The 21,180-nt window shown below is 39.4% G+C and overlaps 1 protein-coding gene across 1 annotated transcript; it reads left to right on the forward strand.

Annotated features, from left to right (window-relative positions):
* The first annotated feature begins 10,416 nt into the window (after positions 1-10,416).
* On the forward strand, positions 10,417-17,776 carry LOC145411155 (alpha-L-fucosidase-like). The gene is made up of 9 exons (XM_080281213.1): positions 10,417-10,453; positions 12,441-12,599; positions 12,864-13,112; positions 13,802-13,965; positions 14,248-14,449; positions 14,796-14,936; positions 15,288-15,450; positions 15,949-16,081; positions 16,905-17,776. Exons 1-9 carry the CDS (start codon positions 10,417-10,419, stop codon positions 17,034-17,036), a joined length of 1,380 nt encoding a protein of 459 aa, XP_080137339.1. The 3' UTR covers positions 17,037-17,776.
* Positions 17,777-21,180: the final 3,404 nt, after the last annotated feature.

Here is a 21,180-nt window from a genome sequence, read left to right on the forward strand (position 1 = left end):
GGCAGCTGTGTTTCTGTTGTTTCAGCATTGTTTATATTTTATATTTTTGGGTAGTAGGTGCGTTAGAGGGGTGCCTTCATGTGGTGGCACCAATACGTTATTCTAATGTCCCTCTGCTCCCTCCCTATTCCCCTCCCCCCCACCCCAGGAGAAGATAGTGGACTGCAGGAGTAGGACACTTCAGCCTGCAGTCCACTGGGTTCACGTTAAATTGAGTCTGGGTTATAACATCTGTCGGGCTGTTACAATTAGGACTCCACTTTCACAGTACTTTATAATTTTCTGTGTTTCATTATTGTTGTTCGCATAATCTTTTTGACTCATATACGTTTATATGAAGCTACAGAATTTGGTGAAAGTTTTTGGCATATCAGATAGTGCCAGGATTCCGGGGGCTTGAATGATGAGTGAATGGAAGCGTGGCCCATTGGATTGGGCAAACATAGGTTGTCTGGACGTTGGTACTCCTCACCCTGCCCTAGGGTGGGAAAGGAGGTCCGGATGATGATGATCATCTTTTTGGACAGACGTTTTTCCATCTCTTCTCTCATTCTATTTTTGGTGTGAACTTCATGTCCAGATTTTATCAGGTTGCAACTACTACTACTACTATTACTTCTACTACTACTACTACTACTGCTAATACCACCACCACTACTACAACTACTACTACTACTGCTTCTACAGTACTATTACTACTTCTGTCATTGTTTTGGTTGTAAGCCTCAATATGCCAAAGATATATGTGAGCTGTTTTCTATATAAAAAAGTTGTTGAAGGATCAATTAACAGTTACAGGCCATCCAAGCTCTGAGGTGTAGGGGTCTGAGGATAGGCTGATTTTGTTATTAGTTAAGGTGTAAATATTTGTCGTAACTCAAACCAGCAGCGGTCCAGAATATTTGCTCGTCATTCAGTTTTTTACCATAATGCCTCTTTAACCTTTTCCACAGTCACCTTTGGCAATGATGGTGACTAAGAGGCAGATTGTTGGTAGTAAAGTAGGATTATTAGAGTGGTTACCATCGTATGTTTGTTCGTATCGTTTGTATTGTTTATGAAGGCTCCAACATTCATGCATACATTCGTCTTGGTCACCTTGTGGCCACACTCCATGCTTAATGAACTCCATACCTACCTGATGAAGCACGAACAGTAAAAACCCCTTCAGGTTGGGCTAATGGGAAAGGGAAGGTTGTCCATTATAAAAGATTGTCTATTAAATAGCAACCATGCAATATGATACCAGATTTAACAGGTTATTCATATACCAATTCACTATTATTAAAGAAGCATACACTGTTATATTGTCCAGAATTTAACAGTTTTGCTTGTATACCTTTTCGCAGTTATGTAAAAAGCAGACACAGTGTGTGATTGAGTTAGGAATATCAGCTAAATAAACACTAGTAATATTAGCAGCCCACCTTGCTTTTTACTCACTTTGGAAATCTCTCACTTACTGATCCACCTTAATAGAAGTCCATTTTAAAAGGGGCATTAATTTCACTAATTTGCAAAGTAGAATGATTGCCTTGGAGTTGTTAGTAAGCTCCAAACCTCCCTAATGAAGCATGTTTGAGGATTCTTTTCAATGTTGCTGACAAATCAACTCTGGAAGTGGCATTTGTGATGGAAAGTATAAAATTGCCACTTAACGACAGACAAATCAGCTCTGGAAGTGACCCTCTTGATGAAAAGATATAAAAATGCCACTTAAATACAGACAAATCAACTGTGGAAGTGATCCTATGATTGAACAGAGGTATATTACGGCTATACTCACTTACACACAAGTATAGTAAAGCGTTTTAAAGCTTTGGAGTCTACTGATCATGTATATGATGATATACGAAGTCCAGTTTATCTTATACTCAAAGTTTAAATAGCATAGTGATGTAAATAGGTTAATATAAGGTAAAGATATAATGAGAGTTGGACTTAAGCCTACGAAAAGTATATTATATGAGAAGGTTGTATTGTATGTTGGAATTGTAACTTACGACAGCTGACCTGTTGATGTTAAAAACTGTATATAACTTAAGAGTTGGATTTTAGCATACAGAAAGTGTGTATCAGACAGAAGGATTGTATTATATGCTGGAATCGTAACGTATTCTGTTTTGGAAATTAATCTTGAGAGAGGTGCACTCTGTGGTGGAAATATAACTTTTGGTGAAACAGTAACTTATTTTGAAACTGTTGGCTAGGATGATGATAATGATGACAATTATGATGATCATGATGGTTGTGGTGATGATGATGAACACATAATTAGTGATGGAAAGATGAAATAATAGCATTGATTAGGATGATGATGATGATAATGAAAGTGGCGGTGACGATGATGAGCCTGTAAACAGTGGTGCTTCAGTGAAATAATAACAATGAACTGGATGATGACGAAACTGTACGATATGATGGGTGTTGGATAAAGTGCCTAAAATATTGCAGAGGAATCTATAAGAAGGAATTATCTATTATATCTGTATAAAAAAAGCCAAATATTGTGTAGGCAGCTTTAGCAAGAAATTTTGTTTCGAGTGTAAATGCTATCTAGAGAAAATTTTGTTTAGATGTGATTATGATATAAAGAAAATTTTGTTCAGGTATAAATGGCATGCGCAGTTGTGGTCAGGAATATCACTCCATTTTTAGATGAACAATTATGAAACTCTTACACATTATTCTGAAAAATTTACGGGGTCCCGAATATCACCTCACTGGGTTTCAGAAGTTATTGTTTCACTGTTCCGTTATTTATTGTTGAAATGGATCGATATTAGTGTCTGCAGCAGTACGTAAGATTTTGTTCAGGATCAACTGTGAATTCTGCATAGAGAGTTTGTTTAATCTCTTGGCTGCATCATGCCTGTCAGATGGGATGACTGTGGTGTGGGAGGTGTGGGGAAAATTGATGTTTTTCACTTAAAGACTTTGTATACTGTAGAAACACACACCATGCATTGATGAAAATCCACAGACAAATAAGTCAGTCTTTCTACTTAGAGTAAAGGTGTACTGGAAGACTCTTACCATGCACTAATTAAAGTACAGGCAGGTCCCGATCTTACGAGCTAATTGGGAGCAAGGATTTTGCTCGTTAGCTGAATTCTTATTAAACGAAGTGAAGAACTTATGGGAAAAATAGGGTTAGGGAGCAAGGCCTCTGAGCATCCTCCCCCAAACCACCAAAACTGACTTTCCGATCATTTGAAGCTGGAATAAGGGGTTAATACAAGTGGGTAATACACCTGAAATATACAAATAGCATTAATATATACAGAGTAACATTTCCTTAGCCTTTATCATTCTTTTTCTGTGCCTGCCATCCTCTCTTCCTGTTTCTCCCATCTTTCCTGTCACTTCTTTTTGCTTTTCTTTCCTTTACAGGTGGCTTTGCATTGAGTGACAAGCCAAATGGTTTCCTGTAAGCCAAGAAGCCATTTATAACACTGGGTGATAACCATATAACCAAACCATACGTGCTCCCTACGTGTCAACAAGTGGGTTGGTGGAGGGTTAGTGCCCCTCCCTGTAAAATAAATAACTCGGAGTCAAATGGCCAACCTTTGTGGGATTATGGCATCTGGCAATAGATAGATACAGTAGATAGATAGGTAAAATAGGGATGGGGTTAACAACCAGCCAGGTAACCTCTTCCGACGACCAGCGCCTGTGACAGACAATTTTAAGCGGGAATAAAGGGTTAATACAAATGAAATACAAAAAACAGCATTAGAAAATGGCCAGCTGCAGCCCAACTCTCATCTTGATTCTTGCAAGTTGGGATTCGGGGGGAGGTTTTACCTGCTCGTTAAACAGGCGATGGTACAAATTTCAAGACCTTGCACTTATTAGTGAATTCTTGTTAAGCGATTGCTCGTTAACCGGGACTTGCCTGTACATAAACAGGTAAATAAGTCTTTCTACTTACAAGTGAAGCCAACAGGAAGACTAGGTGACTCCATTCTGTTGAAGGCACCTTGTTTTCATCTGTTGAACTGTATTTTGGTTGGGTAGCCCCCTGGTGGACAAGATATATCATAGCCACCACCAGCCTCCATGTGAGACAAAGATGGAATCATTCTTCATCTGGCCATTCATCAGTCATTAACACATTTCATGTGTTCTGTCTATCTATAGTCATATGCCTTAATCCTGTAAGTGGTGGCCACAAACAAATTGCCTCCATGTCGCCTTGTCCCCTGCCATTTCACTGCCCTACCCCCAGCTCACACACACCCTCTCTCATATACCTGTCCATTCAATCCTTCTATCTCATCCTTGGTTTCTCCCTCCTTCTTCCCCTGCCCTCCACCTCACTCACATACACTTTCCTCATTAGTCTCTCGCTCTCCATCTTCTCCATGTAGTCAAACCACCTCAGTCTATTTCTCCTACCGTGATGTGTCACATCCACTTCATGCCATAAGGAAATGTGGGATACAATATTTGAAATTTTAAGACAATATTCTAGAGATACACCACGGACGATGGAAACTCCTGAAAGGCACGTTGCAGCTGAGGAGTTAAATATTACACCTTGTAGGGAAAATGTCATAAAATATAAATGCCATGTACAGTACATCAGATTTTGTTTGACAGCATATTGAAGCATGAATGTTGTGTACAGAAAATATTACCTATGCCTGTGTGCACCTTTGTACAGAAATTTGTTGGGAGCAAATGCAGCATAGAGAAAATTTTGTCCAGATTTAAGTGCAATGTAGGGAAAATTTTTGTCCAGATATATATGCAGTGTAGAGGAAATTTTGTTGACATATAATTCAGTGTAGAGAACATTTTGTGAGAGTATATTATGTATATCATATTTTTAATGGACCACGAAGCTTTATATCTTTCAGACTTAGCAAGAGAAAATTTTAAAAGCAATTGCCATGTACAGTACAGGTAATAGTATGATGTTTATTTCCGAGACTTCAGTAGAATTTTGTTGACGAGCAAATGACCTGTACAGTATAACATTGTTAGTGTTGTATGATAGCTTATTTCTTTCAGACTTGGAACAAATTAATTGATGGTTTATTTTTCAGACTTTTGCCATGTAAATTATGTATGCTATATTTTTAACATTATTTAGTGGATTCTCTCTCTCTCTCTTTTTTGTAATGAGTAAATAACATGTAGGATTTCTGTTGCTGAATGCAAGTGTCTTTATTTCAGACTTGAGCTGATTAAGTTCAGGGGATATATGCCGTGTACAGTTGTATAGAATTTTCAGTGTAGCTTGGTCATTGATCTTCTTTCAGGGGGCTTTGATCTGATGGGTGTAGGAGGCTGTTAGCACCTTTTCCTTTGCCATTTGTTTTGTATATTTCACCTTACATTCCTGTTTGTTATTTATACATAAATATCATGACATGGAGGACACAGAAGAGAATATTTATGTGCTGGTTACACCTTAATAGTCTTGTAAGTGTTTTTTTCTATTATTGTTATTTTCTTTTAGAGAAGATAAACAGAGGAAGGAAAAACAAATTAAATTTTAAAAATCCATATACCAGATTACAGGTGTCCGTCATTCATAAAAAACCTGTAACAGTTGGACTTGAACAATTGTAAGGTGAAGTTTGGGAGGCAACTATTAGTGTCTGTGGTATCATTTTTTCCCATAAGTTACTCGCTTGATGTTGTGCTATACCCACTGCCAGGTCTCCCACACCCACTGTCACTCCCCCTCTCACCCAGTGTCGCTCCCCTTTTCACACTGTGTAGAGAGTGGAAGGCCATGGACTTAGACTATGACCTCAGGATGGGGACAGGGCTTAAAAGACAAATTGCCTGACCTATATACTGGTCAGTTAAGGAAGCTCCCTAACACCTCTCCCTCAGCGATTTATTTTCCATACTACATTGCTGCTCTCTTCTATGTTGTTTGTGTCTTTTGAACATAGAGGGCAGGAATAACACACAAGGGATTGATAATTAGCCGTATACAAAAATTGGTAAGGAAAAGATGATAGGGGGCTTCCACAACCAGGAAGAATAGGAACTCATGGGTATAGTATGTACTGTAATTTCTCTGCTTAATCATATATATCTTTTTAATACTAGAGTATGTAGCATGCAAGAGATTATTTGTGTGCCCCTTGCAAAAATAAACTGTTAGGGAAGAGGTGTTTAGGAGTCTCTTAAGCTGGCAAGATTAAAGCCCACAATTATTAATGAGTGCTGTAATGTACTGTACTTTAGTGTACCAGTAGAGCCTAGACAACAGTAGCAAGATTCTTTGTTGTTGATACAGTTTAGTTAATGAAGGCTGAGTCAAATGAGCATCTAAATCAGTTCGTTAAAGGATATTCAGTCCTCCCACCCCTTCCATATTGCCTCCGTGAGGTAAAGGTGCTTATGACCAGAGTACACTGGCACTGAAAGTATTAGGGTAGGCAACTGGTCTATCCTTCTGGTGACTGATATATGATTAAAACCTGCAGGGGCAGAGTCAGGAATATTTCAGAGGTGTTGCATCCCCTTTTCTCAGCCAACTAAGTAACATTTTTCAGCCAGGGGTATTTTGCATGACGTTTGTATGAGAGAAATAACCATGACTTGAAAGATGTAGTCTGTGTATGTAAAGTACCGTATATGAAATCTTCAGTGTGATAAAGCAGGGATGCACTCATGACCTGTGCAACTGCCTCTTAGAGATTGAAACCATTATTCCCACGGCACATTACATTGACACCTTCGATTAGCATTATTCCATCTTCCTTTGTGTGACAGCTATACTTTTTTTCTTTTTTTCTTTGCCAGACGCCATGTATCCCAAACGGGGTGGCCAAGGGCTTAGAGTTAATTGTTTTACAGGAAGGGGCACTAATCCTCCACCAACCCCACTTGACACGTAGGGAGAACACTTACTTGAAATAGATGTAAAATTGCCATGTTTCCATCATGAATGCTGAGCTGTAACAATAGATTAACACTAGGATTTGGTGCTGGTTACAAAGTGCTATAGAAAGGATATAGAGCCATCATACCGTAATGTCTTATTCTGCTAGTGTTATGGAAAATAGGATGCAAAAGGATGAAATTTCCAGCAGTTGGGGTAAACAAACTATAGGTGTTTGGTTCTCAAAATATTTAAAGAGTTATTACTATTAGTTTTATGTCTAATGGGAGAAGGAACCAAAGTAATTCCCTGCTCTCGTATTGGCTGATTTAGTTGCTCATTCGATGTTGCCTTATCGGACGGAATATACAAAGAATCTGTTGCAGGAATTGAATAGTTACTTAAGCTGCATTGTTTTATATTATGAATGCCAGTTTAAATATTTAGAAGTGTTACAAAATTTGCATTTATGAAACATTTACATTATACAAAATTTACATCTATTAAAAATTCTATGAAGCTGTGATAAGTTAGGAAATTCATCTTGTTATTGGATAGTAAAAATGTAGACTAAATATTTCTCACTAAATTCAGTATGTCAGCTGAAAAGAATAATCTAATGTTAGCCAGAAGAGAATATGGAATCATCCACTAACTTAGGAATTCCATCAGCTAACTGTAATGGTTGCAGGCACATTGAAGTATTTCATTGCACTAGTAATATCAGATAGGGTTAGTGATACGGGAAATGTGTCAGTGCAGTAAGTGGCAGAGTGTGTGTGTGTGTGTGTGTGTGTGTGTGTGTGTGTGTGCTGGAAAATATGTCACAACTTGATGTCAGTCACAGATCAAATCCTTCACTAAGAGGGGTAATAAGCTGAATGAAATTGCCTGATAGTAACAAGAAGAGAAATAAGCATAATATTATACAAGGGGTAGAAGGTTGACATTTTCAAACAATTTTGAACATGATATGCAGATTATTTAGCAATTTTTAATAAGTTAGTGCTAGAGGGGGATGCCTTCATGTGATGGCGCTGACTTAACCAGTTGGCTCCTTTGCCCGGTAATACAGACATCCCTCAGCTCCCTCTGTATCCCCAAAAGGAGGATGGTGGACTGCAGGAAGAGGAAACTTTAGCCTGCAATCTATCAGGTTCACATTTAAATGATTCTGGGGCTGCAAATTTACTAAAAATAAGTTTATATGCACCAAATACTTTAATTTATAAATGTTCCAGTTTAGAAGAGGTGTATAGTTACTCTGTTGATAATTTTACAAATATTCTGCTTTTTTTCTTCCATTTCTGGATCCTACCCACCTGTTTATGAGCGAGATTAGGATTAGATTAATGATGATTATGATGATAATGGTGATGGCAACGTGTAAATTAGGAATATGAAGGGGCTTTGTTGATTGGTTAGTTTCATTACACCTCTGACCAATTTTTTGATTATACGCATCCCAGATTTTAAAATGGGATAATGATGATGGTGTATAGAATAGGGAACTGAAGAGAGATCTATTGCTACATCTGCATTCTTTCCATCTATTCCCCATTTTTTAGTGTCAGTAAGGATGATGATGATGATGATAGTTCTCCTGTTTTTGTGCTTTCTGCTCCTCTTTATACATATATCAAACATTTTAAGCGGTAGTTGTGATGATGATGATGATGATAAAAATGATGATGATGATGATGGTGATGACAATTCTTTTGATTCATTACTCTGTGTACAGATAATTGCCAATGTTTTTGTATAACTGACATATTATGTAGCATGTTGACTATATTGTATGATTGTTCTTGTACAGTGTAACAGTTTGATGTATGCTCATTTCTCATACATTAAATACAACAGCTAATACATTTTTATTATTCATTTTTTAGGGAATATTAACTGAGTCAGGGAGTAGGGGCAATAAGTTAGGTAACCATAGTCTTGAGTTGCTGTTAGTCTGGCTAAAAATTTTTTGCTGTCTTCGTAAAAAAAAAATAAAAATCAGAAAGCATAATTGTATACTGTATCATAGTTTAGGATTACAGTGATTGTTGTAAGCCCAAAATGGTGATTGTACAGTATATTGAAAATAGTGCTTCACGGGGGACCGAAGCAATTGTGTAAGCAAAACTGGTGGTCATATAAAAAAGGGGTGCTGAAAATTAGATGGTATAAGCATACAGCTGTATCACAGTAACAGTCACTCATATAGCAAGGTCAGCCTATTAACTCTCTGCCTCCTTGGTGTTCCCTCGTATCATACCGTATCATTTATGAAGGCTCCAACAGCCATACATCGGCCTTGGTCACTTAATGGTGACTCTCCATGCTGCTTGATCTCTGGCAGCCCCACTGTTCACTCCCTTATCCCTAAGGTTACACTCTATGACCTTGTTCCAGGTCTTTTCCAGTCTGCTTCTTGCAGCCCTACCCCTGTTCGCACTTCTCACTTTCCACACCCAGTTGTCATTCTCCATCCTCTTGACTGAACCACTTTGACGCTTTAGAAAATATCCTGGGTATACCCCTAACAGTGATGGTAGGTTAGGTCACCCATCATCTACTGGCTCTAAGTAGTGCTGTTTTCAGTGACCATGCACTGAGGGTCAAAGGACTGCTGGCATCTCCTTGTATTCCTAACATGTTGCAAGGAGAGAGATTACCACTCATGTATTCTCTGCATGAATAAAAAGGCATTAGAGAGGATAGGAGTTAGATGCTCAGAATTACCATTATGTTGCCATTATCTAGTTCTAAAATTGCCATCTTTCCCTCATGAGCGTTGAGCTATAGTTAGGGATTGACACTAGAAGATGCTAATCATGAAGAAGTGTTAAGATAGGGATGCAGGGCCATGCTTGGCTTACCGTGTCACTGAGCTATAGGATGTAAGCTGCAAAAGGATGAAAATGTCTGAATAATACTGAGCAAGAAGGATTGGTACCCACGTATTCCCTTCATGACATGAAAGAAGGAGTGTCAGAAACTCATGAAACTATATGTCATGATGTGTGTGTGTGTGTGTGTGTGTGGGTCAGAATGTGCTTTTGTTGTTTGTGCATTGGAGTGAATATGCATATGTGCTGGAGTATGTACGTATGTTGGTGTGATAATTTGCATGTGTTGGGGTATGTGCGTATGTGTTGGAGTATGTGCCTATGTAGTGGAGTTTGTGCATGTGTTGGAATGAGTGTGTATGTGTTGCTGTGAGTACGTGCGTATGTATGTTACTGTATGTGTGTATGTGCGTTAGTGTGCGCGACATAATGTAGGGGGCGGATCCATGCAAGAAACCAACATCCTGCCAGTGGTGTTGCCAATGTAGCGTGTTTTCAACTAGATCTTGATACGACCCTCCATTTAACAACAGTGTTTAACGTTTAACGGCAAGAGATTTAGCTGTATACTAGAAATTTGTTTTATTCTTACTATAATCTTGAGATTTCCCCCTTTTTTTTTTTTTTTTGGTGATAATTTAGAGATTGTATTTAGCGATTTTTGAGCACGTTTAGCGACGCGTGTTGGCGGAACTAAAACGGGCTTCAGTTTTGTCCAGGATGTCTTACGTGGTTGTGTTACTCTCTCTCTTCTCGGGTCAGTGTTGTAATCGGCGTTTTTGCCCTTATTTCGTACTGTCATAGGTCAGTTCTAGTGATCATAGTGTTTAATGAAACTGCGTAGTCCCGTGGTTATGTTATAAGTCGGAGGGAACGAAAAATTATGATACTGTACGTTCGATAACATTTTCTCCGGTCAGAGCCGTCCAAGTTATTTCTTCGAGTAAGTTAAAGGTTCCATATATCTGCATATTGAATAACGAAGCTCATTAGTCTGGTGGTTATGTGATAAGTGGATATTGAAGTGGGAGAGGACGAAAAGTATAGATATGTAGAAGCAGGCTCAGTGCTACATCACTAGACCTTTTGCATCGGTCAGCTGTGTTTCCAGTTCTCGTGTTTAATTTCGTAGTGTTGCAGGTATGTATTCGTAAGTTAACCCCATGTTTCACGAAGCCTTTTTATCCCAAGGTTGTGGTAAAAGTGAAAAGTCAAGCGGGAATGGAAGAAAAATGCGTATTCGCGTCCATCACGATTCTAGTGTTATTCATTAATCTGTTATATAATTTGCCAGTCTACCGTATTGCTTCCCAGTTTATCATATGTTTAATGAAGTTTCTTAATCATCTTCATCCTCATCATCTCGCCCCTTTTTCTCAACTAGTAGGTGGGATATAGGAAGGGTACAATTGACGTAAAGTTATTTGCAAAGTTTAAAGCGTCGATTGAACAAATCGGTGATGCCCAGAATGTTCTGTTTCTTATTACTCCCATAGTTATTGTTAAGTAGGTTTTATAAGTTCTGTGTGTGTGTGTGTGTGTGTGTGTGTGTGTGTGTGTGTTTTATAATCACTAAGTAAACGAGAGAGAGAGAGAGAGAGAGCTCACTGTAGGCTAATCGACGTATATAACTGAACACTGTAAGTTAATTCACATAATTGGCAATGGACAGTATGTATGTTAGATTCACGTAGTGTACTGTATTATTATTATTATTATTATTATTATTATTATTATTATTACTGTGTGTGAGAGGGAGGTCACGAGGAGGTGCCTGTGTCCTGATAGGAGGAAGGGTAAGGGATGAGGGGGAGGGGAGTTAGTATATCAGTTATCAGTCACAGGACACACAACACCACCACACAGTTACACTAACAGTAAATTTGCCTACTGCACACTGCCATAACACCACCACACTGCACCATAGAGGGTATGCGGCCGTGAGATGTGTCCGGCTCAGGGAAGCTGGACGCCCCTGCCCTGCATAGTCCCGGGTCACCCTTGGGCAAGGTGTAGCACCCGTTAGCCCACCAAAAAGGTAGTAGATGGATGTTTACCATCGTCCCGGGAGGTACTACCATGGCAGTGACGTGGTAGCTGGCCTTGCACACCACTCCCAGGCGGGGAACTCAACCACATTTACCAAGTAGTCAAAGTCCGGGCTGAGACTACTACTCCTACATATCTCCTATACACAGCTCATCCTCTTGGGGGCTATGCCTCCTCCATTTTACCTGCACCTCACTATGTGGAAGCACCCTGTTCCCACCCTGGCCAGGCACTGCCTGCCACAGCAAGACACCTGCTTGATTGTGCTTGATGGGTCTGCTCACACACACACACACACACACACACACACACACACACACACACACACACACACACACACACACACACCAGGGTATAGAAGCAACAACACTACACTAGCCTACACTACACTTACATTCACCTATTTATTCTTTGCGAACCAAAACTAACTTACCTCTGTACAACACCACTTCAGTGCTCCACCACACCTCACCAGCCAAACCAACCACACAGTCTTCATTACAGTATAAATATGTTAAACTCCACCATACAACACAACCACCACTATACAGTACAGTACTATGAACCACGTACCACACAACGACTGCACTGATGTACCATAGTACACACTTCACCAGCGCATTAACAATTGTACTACCACCACCACATACAGTTCAGTACAGTAGTTACATCATCATCACCACCTCATTTTGCAGGGTGTATTGTCAGTGCAGAGTATCAACCAACATGGTCATCACTGGACTTGCGACCTCTGCCCAGCTGGTATGATGAGGCAAAGGTCGGCATCTTCCTCCACTGGGGCGTGTTTTCCGTCCCGTCCTTTGGCTCTGAGTGGTTCTGGGATCATTGGCAAGGTAGTTACAGTATACACGAAGGTTTATGTATATCCTTCCTATTCCTTTTCTCGTGGAAGTACGTGGTATATTGTGGGGAGGGTTCAGTCAGAATTATCACTGTCAATCCAGCATCATTTATTCTTTTCCTACTCCCACTGCCACACTCATGCCCACACCAGCAAACTGAGCCATTCACACACAACACTGAGATACCATGTTGGCCCATCTTTTGGGGTGGTGGGAGGTGATTTATGCCTCTATATTTACATTATCCTTCCACAGGGGCGAAGACCAAAGAGTACGTCGATTTCATGAAAAAGAATTATCGACCGAACTTCACCTACCAAGACTTTGCTCCGGACTTCACTGGAGAATTCTACGATCCTGAGGAGTGGGCACGGCTGTTCAATGCCTCAGGGGCGCAGTATGTTGTGCTGACCAGTAAACACCATGAGGGATATACACTCTGGCCATCAAAGTACTCATGGGGGTGGAACGCCATGGATGTCGGCCCAAACAGAGACCTTTTGGGTGAGCGTTTCAATTTTTCTCCACATTTTTCCAGTCGTCGAGGCAGGTTCTGAGACACATCATACCATACTTTATCTCTTTAATTGAACCTCTTCAGTATGACAACATATTTTATAATTTTACAGCTCCCAGGTAATTTTATTTATCTTCGGAGAGATTGCTTGTTGTAAATGAGTTAGAATTAGCCATTAACCCCAGCAACTCTGTGATGTCCTTTCAGTTTTGCATTGTTTACTGTTTGATGATTGTACTGTATTCAGCTGGAGAGAGACTGCAAGTAGTGAGTGTACTGCTCTGTCCATCTGTCTGTCTATAGCCAGATGCCTTAATCCCTTAGGGGGTGGCCAGAAACAAATCACCTCCATGTCGCCCTGTCCCCTGCCATTTCACTGCCCTCCCCCCAACTCGCATCCCCCTCTCTCATAAACCTCTCCACTCCATCCCTCGCTCTATACTGAATAAAATCTGGCTGTAGGAGAAATAAAGCATTAAACACATCATGACAGAGAAGGAACGTGGGTGGTGAATGCCTCTGGTGCTTAGGTATACTCAGAGAAAAAGTTATCTTCCCAGTTTCTCTTGAAGAACACTGACAGCTGGCTAAATACAATGAAAGTACAGTGTATGTGTTAGATTTATAAAATGTGTGTGTGTGTGTGGGTCAGATTTATGGTGTCCTTGAATTTCAGGTGATCTTGCTTCTGCTATTCGTTCCCACACTCCACACATCCACTTCGGATTGTACCACTCCCTGTACGAATGGTTCCACCCACTGTACCTCATGGACAAGGCAAATAAATTCCACACACAGACCTTTGTCAACAGCAAGACCATGCCTGAGTTGTACGAGTTGGTAAGTATGGATGATGATGATGATGATGATGATATTCCCTCCTTTGTGCTGGAGAGGGATGCCTTCATGTGGTGGCATTGATTTAACCAAGTCACTCCACTGCCTGGTTATACAGACACCTCTCATCTCCCTTGCTTTCCCCCAAAAGGAGAATGGTGAACTGCAGGAGAAGGGCAGCTTAAGCCTACGTTCCATTGGGTTCACATGTTAGATGGAGCCTGGGTTTGCAACTACTACTACTACGACCACATTTATGTAACCTACGATACACATTCACTACAGGTCAACAGCTACAAGCCTGATGTGGTGTGGTCTGATGGTGATTGGGAGGCAGAGGATTGGTACTGGAATTCCACTGTGTTCCTTGCCTGGCTGTTCAATGATTCCCCCGTCAAAGATACCGTAGTGGTTAATGATAGGTGGGGACGAGGCATACCCTGTCATCATGGGTCGTTCTATACCTGTACTGACCACTATAATCCAGGTGAGACATATATACTCCTTTCATCGTAATTTGGCCCAGATTTTCAGTGTTTGGTAGCTTATGTCAAAGGTCTTTGGGAGAATAAGAGTACTATAGCTCTATATCCTCTCCATAGCTGTTCTTCATGACTAGTACCTTACCATTTTATAGGTATTATTATTATTGTCATTGCTGCTTTATTATTATTATTATATATTTTTTGCAGCTCAGCATTCAGTTTGGAGAGCTGGCAGTATTAGGCTAAGTTAGATTTAGAAGAGTATAGCATATATAAGGGCATAATGTGTGTGTGTGTGTGTGTTACAAGGATTACACAGGCATTAACCATTTTCCTTCATGTATCCAGGGGTGTTACAGCCACACAAATGGGAGAACTGTATGACATTAGACAAACATTCTTGGGGATATCGACGAAATGCTCCGGCCACTGACTACATCTCCATACACGACCTGCTCACAGAATTGGCCATGACTATTAGTTGTGGAGGTAAGCTGTGTTAAAATATCCAGTTACCGTTGACAGATAGATAGATAGATAGATTATGTTTGTTTTATTTTTAGAAGGTGGATTGTCAAGTTGTTTTTAGAAAGATCCTTATAGTGAGCATGACTATTTGCCTGTCATCATCACTGTCACCACCAACACCGTAATTATCATTGTCATCATCATATGAACACAATTATTTGCCTGTCATCATTATTGTCATCACCACCACCACTTTCATCATAACTATCATCATCATCATCATCCCAGAGAGAGCATTAAGGCTTGAATTTTCGTTTCTCTTGGGGCGACATACGATTGGATGATGGATCGATTCTCCATTTTTTTTCTCAGGTAATATTCTAATCAACACCGGCCCCACACGAGACGGCCGCATTGCTCCCATCATGGAAGAACGACTGAGGCAACTAGGAAGCTGGCTGGGAATAAACGGAGAGGCGGTATATAAGTCACAGCCTTGGACACACCAGAATGACTCACTGACCTCGGGTGTTTGGTGAGTTTGTGAATTTTATAATGTATGCAGAGTGCTTCATATGTAATGCTTGTTAAAATGTTGGCTGGGAGAGAGAGACAGGTTAGCGCTTAATATTTAAAGTGGAGAGATGGCAGTGAAATGGCGGAGGACTTGGCGACATGGAGGCAATTTGTTTGTGGCCACCCCTTACGGGATTCAGGCATCTGGCAGTAGCAATATTGGGCCAAGATAGAGTGAACAGATGGAGCTAGGTGTTCAGGTAGGTAATTACTAATGCACAGGTGTTCTGCTACTCTCACATTCTGCTGCACTTTCCTGACTGATGTTTTTGTTTATATTTTAGCAAGGATTTAGTGAGAAGTGATTGAAGATGTGGATCATTTTCTTGGTCACCAGTAGTAATTTTTCTTTCATATTTCATTTTTCCCATTTCTTGGGTGCTTGAGAGAGAGGCCTTCTTGTGGACAGGTGGGGACCATCAGTGCCCACCTGCCATTAATGTATTTTCACTTACAGGTTCACACAGCAGGAAGGTACAGTTTATGCCATAGTGTTGTCGTGGCCTCGAGGTGATGTACTGGTATTGGGATCTGTTCAGGCCACACCGACCACACACATCTCACTTTTGGGACATCCCTCTGATCTACAGGTATTGTATCTGTCAATAGTAGTCAACCTATCCATCTATCTTTGTATATCCAGATGCCATGATCCCGTAAGAGGTGGCTGTTTGAGTTAGTTGTAGTAGTAACAAAAATTTAGCTCATGTTTTTCAAAAGTGCCAATACATCTGAAAATTGACCAAACTCTTCAAAGTTGACTAAACTCTTTTAACTTTAACTTGGCGCAGATTTTTTTCCTTTTGCAGCTTATTTCCTGTACCTTAATGGTAGGAAAAGACAATACTGTGATTCAGCATCCTTCCTGTAGCACTTCTTCATGACTAGTCCTATAATGTAGTGTTAATCTTGTTTTATAGCTCAGCATTCGAGATGGAGGAAGTCATTTTTAGGCCAAGTTAGTGTGAAAAGAGTTTAGTGTATAGCTTGGCATTCAAGATGGAGGAAGGCATTTTTAAGTCAAGTTAGTGTAGAAAGAGTATAGTGCTCTAAACCTTAAAATTAAAACATAGGATCAATTTGTAAATAGTACTGAGTCATAACAGCTGCACCTGCCGAGCCATGTACTGTAATCCTCCATCTCATACCTCTCTGTCTGTCAGCCTATCCTTCAATATTTATACACCAATTTTATGTGGGAGAAAGGGACTGGAATATGACCATGATTATTATTATTATTATTAGTCAAAATAGTAGTAGTCATAGTAATAGGAATTGTAGTAATTGTATGGTAGTAACAGCAGTTGTAATATGACAGTACAGTGTCAACATTTGTAGTATGAGTAATATTAGTAGCAGAAGTAGTTGTGTTCTTATTAACCTAGCATCATAATCTTTCACTTTTCATTGCAGTTCAAGACAGTGAAGAAAGGACTGCAAGTAGCCTTACCACCAATGTCAGAGGTGGACGGACAGTGGGCGTGGGTGCTGAAGATGCAAGGCGTAGAGTCACCCAACACTATAGATACACCTTTTTCCATGTAGTGGCTCAGTAGATGGGTAAAAAATTGGTGATAGATTTTTTTTTAAATTGAATATAGTTTTAGAATTTGGACAGGAGAGGAGCACAAGGTAAAGGTCTGGTTTGTTTAAAGGTAGTTGGGTTTGTGAGAGAGAGAGAGAGAGAGGCTTGTGTGTATGCAGGTGTGATTAGATTTTGTGTGTGTGTGTGTGTGTGTGTGTGTGAGGTACCAATGATATTCAGTCTATTATCTTTAAGGTTACCTAAGTAGAGTGCAATTTTGTTATTATTTTTATTATTATCGTCATCACTGTTATTACTATTACTATCATTATTATTACAGTATTATGCTCCTATAACCAGTATCTTAGGTAAGTCTCATATATACAAAATTGTCATAGCCTTACTTCTTTTTTTTATGCAGGGAAGAAGGAATCAGAGGCTAGAAGGGTTAATATAGCATTGTTTGTTTATATGGTGTTATGGAGGGATTAACCAGTGTCTTTTTATACTGTGGTTTTTATGATACTCCTTACTGTGATAATTAGATGTTTCTCTCTCTCTCTCTCTCTCTCTCTCTCTCTCTCTCTCTCTCTCTCTCTCTCTCTCAATGTATCATTCTTTTTGGTTTATATTTTTAGATGCAACCAAGAGTTTAAATTTGTTGTTATGTAATTTATAGCATTTTAATTATATCTATCTGTCTTTCTGTCTATCTGTCTATCTATCTGCCTATATATCTATATCTATTTATCCCTGTCTATCAATCTGTCTGTCATGAGCTTAGAATTAAACACAGACTCAATATCTTAGTAAGTTATCATTTACCTAATAAATATTTTTAACGCTACCCAAGCATATTTCTGATTACCAGTATTTGTAGTAGGTGGGGGTGTCACCTATCCACTCACCCAGTACAATCTACAGGTAACTCCACACTGAGTGACATATCAAATGTTTTTTTTATAGCCAGGAAGCCGTTACATTGGGTGGCAACCATATAACCAAGTGCATGCTTGGTGGCCAGTTGGGTTAAGGCTCCTGGATTTAGCCCATCCGAGTGTACTGTATATCTGAGCAGTGGCTGGGACTTACAACTCATGGTATTACTAACTGGTCAAGCTTTGGTTAATATTGAAGTATATTATTGTTTTATGGCTCTAAAAATACCTTACCCCTCCTCCCCTTCTGCCAGTGGGAAAGAGATCTGGATGATGATGATGATGATGATGAGGAGGAGGAGGAGTATAGTGTTGATGATGATGATGAGGAGGAGGAGGAGTATAGTGTTGATGATGATGATGAGGAGGAGGAAGGGTATAGTGTTAATGATGATGATGATGAGGAGGAGAAGGAGTATTGTGTTGATGTTGATGACGATGACTGTTCTCCATGTTTTATGCTTCATCATTTAAAATTTTTATCTGGATCCTACCTCAACCAGTTCTTTTGTTAGAATTAGGGTTAGTGTGATGATGATGATGATGATAATCCAAATTTATGTTTTATGCCTTTCTTCTGGATCCTGTCTTTACCATCTCTTAGGACTTGGGTTATAAGTAGGGTTATTACCACCACTGTTACTACTACTGCTACTACTGCCACTACTACTACTATTGCTACTACTACTACTAATGTTACTACTGCTACTGCTGCTGCCACCACCAAAATATAAAAACACATTGATTTTCATATATTCCTTTATTATAAGCCAGGTCATAACAGATTCATATTAGTGGAAAATACTCATAGTAATATGATGGAATGGCAGATTAATATGACTGAGGAAGGATCAACCCACCTATACTCTTTTCACCTTAACTTGGCCCAGATTTTCATCCTTCCGCAGCTTATTTTACATAGGTCAGTGGCAGAGTAAGACTGTGCTTGGCTTTACATCCTTTCCATAGCACTTCTTTGTGACTAGCATCCTCTTACCTCAACATGTCCCAGGTTTTCATCCTTTTGCTGCTTATTTCATGTAGCTCAGTGGCAGAATAAGACAATACTACGTCTCTACCTCCTTTCCATAGCACTTCTTTGTGACTAGCAGCATATTCTAGTGTTAATCTATTGTTACAGCTCAGCATTCAAGATGGAGAGATGGCAGTTTTAGGCCATGAGGAAGTAAAAAGAGTATAGTCAGAGTTTACAAATAGAAGAGAAACCCTTCATTCACTAGGATGTTAAAGGTTAGGTAATATATGTTGGTTTAGTTCATATGATTTTAGTTTAAAGGTAGACAGTATTAGACACCATGTTGTATTTTATCATCTTTATGTGCAACCAAATTAAAACATTTATACTTGTAGTGTGTAGATCCTCAAACTTCTATTGATGTTAGGAGAAGTTCAAAATTCCCTCCAAAATTTAACAGTGAAGTTATTATTAGAAGTGAGTTTCCCATAAAAGAAAAATGAAAATCCCTACCATAGAATTACACTTTGATTTGACTGAATTATTCTCCTTCTTTTTATTTTTATTTATGTATTTAGCTATTTATTTTTGAACAACTTAATATCCCTAAAAATGCCATATGTGATGCTATGTACAGCCATGAGCAAATTTTGACAACAGTTCTCTGCCAATAACGTATCCTGCCGTCCATAATTCTCATTCCATCCGAAAACGACAGAGAGTATCCTTTCTTCTCATAATGTTGTGTCCTTCCTGTTGCTATCACATCAGAATTCATTCAACACCTTCCATATTTTTCACTCTTTCCCAAATGACAGAGAGTATCCTTCCTTCTCTAATTTTTTTGTTGTGTGCTTCATATTACTATCAAATAAAAGGAGACCCATTGCTACAGGAGGCAGGGAAGTGATGATGAAATTTGCTCATGGACGTCCAGTTGTGCTAGAAAGTGATGTCACGTGTCCACCAATTTTCAGAGGACTTCATGACATCACTTAATAGCAGCACTGTACATGACTAAATTAATAAATTAGCAATTCAAAATTTTTGGTGGGAAAATGCAGAAAAAGTCAACAAACTCAAAATATAAGGGATTAGGAATTGAATTATATAGGTCTATATGTACGGTAACTCCTCTCCCACTTTGCCTGGTGATTTCTTGTGTGTTGCGGGTACAGCTCAGTCAGCATTATTAGTGTCTACCCTGCATCATTTATTCATTTCCTACTCCCACTGCCAGACCCACGCCCACACCAGCAGACAGTTATTTTTATCAGTGTCTGTCGTGCATCATTTATTCATCTCCTACTCCCACTGCCACACCCACACCCACATCAGCAGACTGACCCATTCTGCAACACATAAGATATTCCCAGATGAGTTTTTTAGTGCTATTTACAGACCATCTTGTTCATTAATATTAAACATACTGAATATTTCTGGCACATTGTAGGCATAGGGAGTCAGGTCTGCATTCTTACTGGTTAAATAAGCTCCCCAACACCATTTCCGAAGTGATTTATTTTGTTTATTGTACCTTACTGTCCTCTTCTTTATGCAAATCCATCCAATATAACCATTGCATAAATAACGTACAAAAGGATATTAATCAGCCATATCCAAAAATAAGTCACTAAGTAAAAGGTGTTAGGGAGCTTCTTTAACTGACAATCAAGCCGGCCTAAGTGTTGGTATACAATATATTTATATAGGGTATATATACAGGGGATATAATGTGTCTTTTTTTGTGTGTGAGAGAGAGAGGAAGGAAGAAAAATGAGGAGCAAATTTAAAAGAAGTGTGAGAGATAAAGATAGGGATAAGTAAAAAAAAGAAGGTGGGAGGGAGAGAGAGAGAATGATAGACAGTAATAGATAGAAGGGGTGAAGGGAACCAAGCAAAATATACAAGGAAGTGTCTATCCAAACATCGTAAACATTGAAGGGACAGGAGTCGAGGGTGGGAAATAATCTCGTAGGGTCTTTTTACATTAGCATAGGAGATTCCCTAGCACATCTTCCTAAGTGGTTTATTTCGCCTACTGGAGACTTCTTGGTGCATTTTACTTTGTGGATTATTGTGCATACTGGAGACTCCTTAACACATCTTCCTAAGTGGTTTATTTTGCATACACAACACTTTGTAACATCTTCCTAAGTCATTTATTTTGCATACTGAAGACCCCAACACATCTTCCTAAGTGGTTTATTTTGCATACTGGAGACTTCTTGGTGCATTGTACATTGTGGT

The sequence above is a fragment of the Coenobita brevimanus genome, chromosome 11 (assembly GCF_032717465.1).
Source record: "Coenobita brevimanus isolate Jiangsu-jjx chromosome 11, ASM3271746v2, whole genome shotgun sequence".
In the NCBI taxonomy this organism is placed as follows: domain Eukaryota; kingdom Metazoa; phylum Arthropoda; class Malacostraca; order Decapoda; family Coenobitidae; genus Coenobita; species Coenobita brevimanus.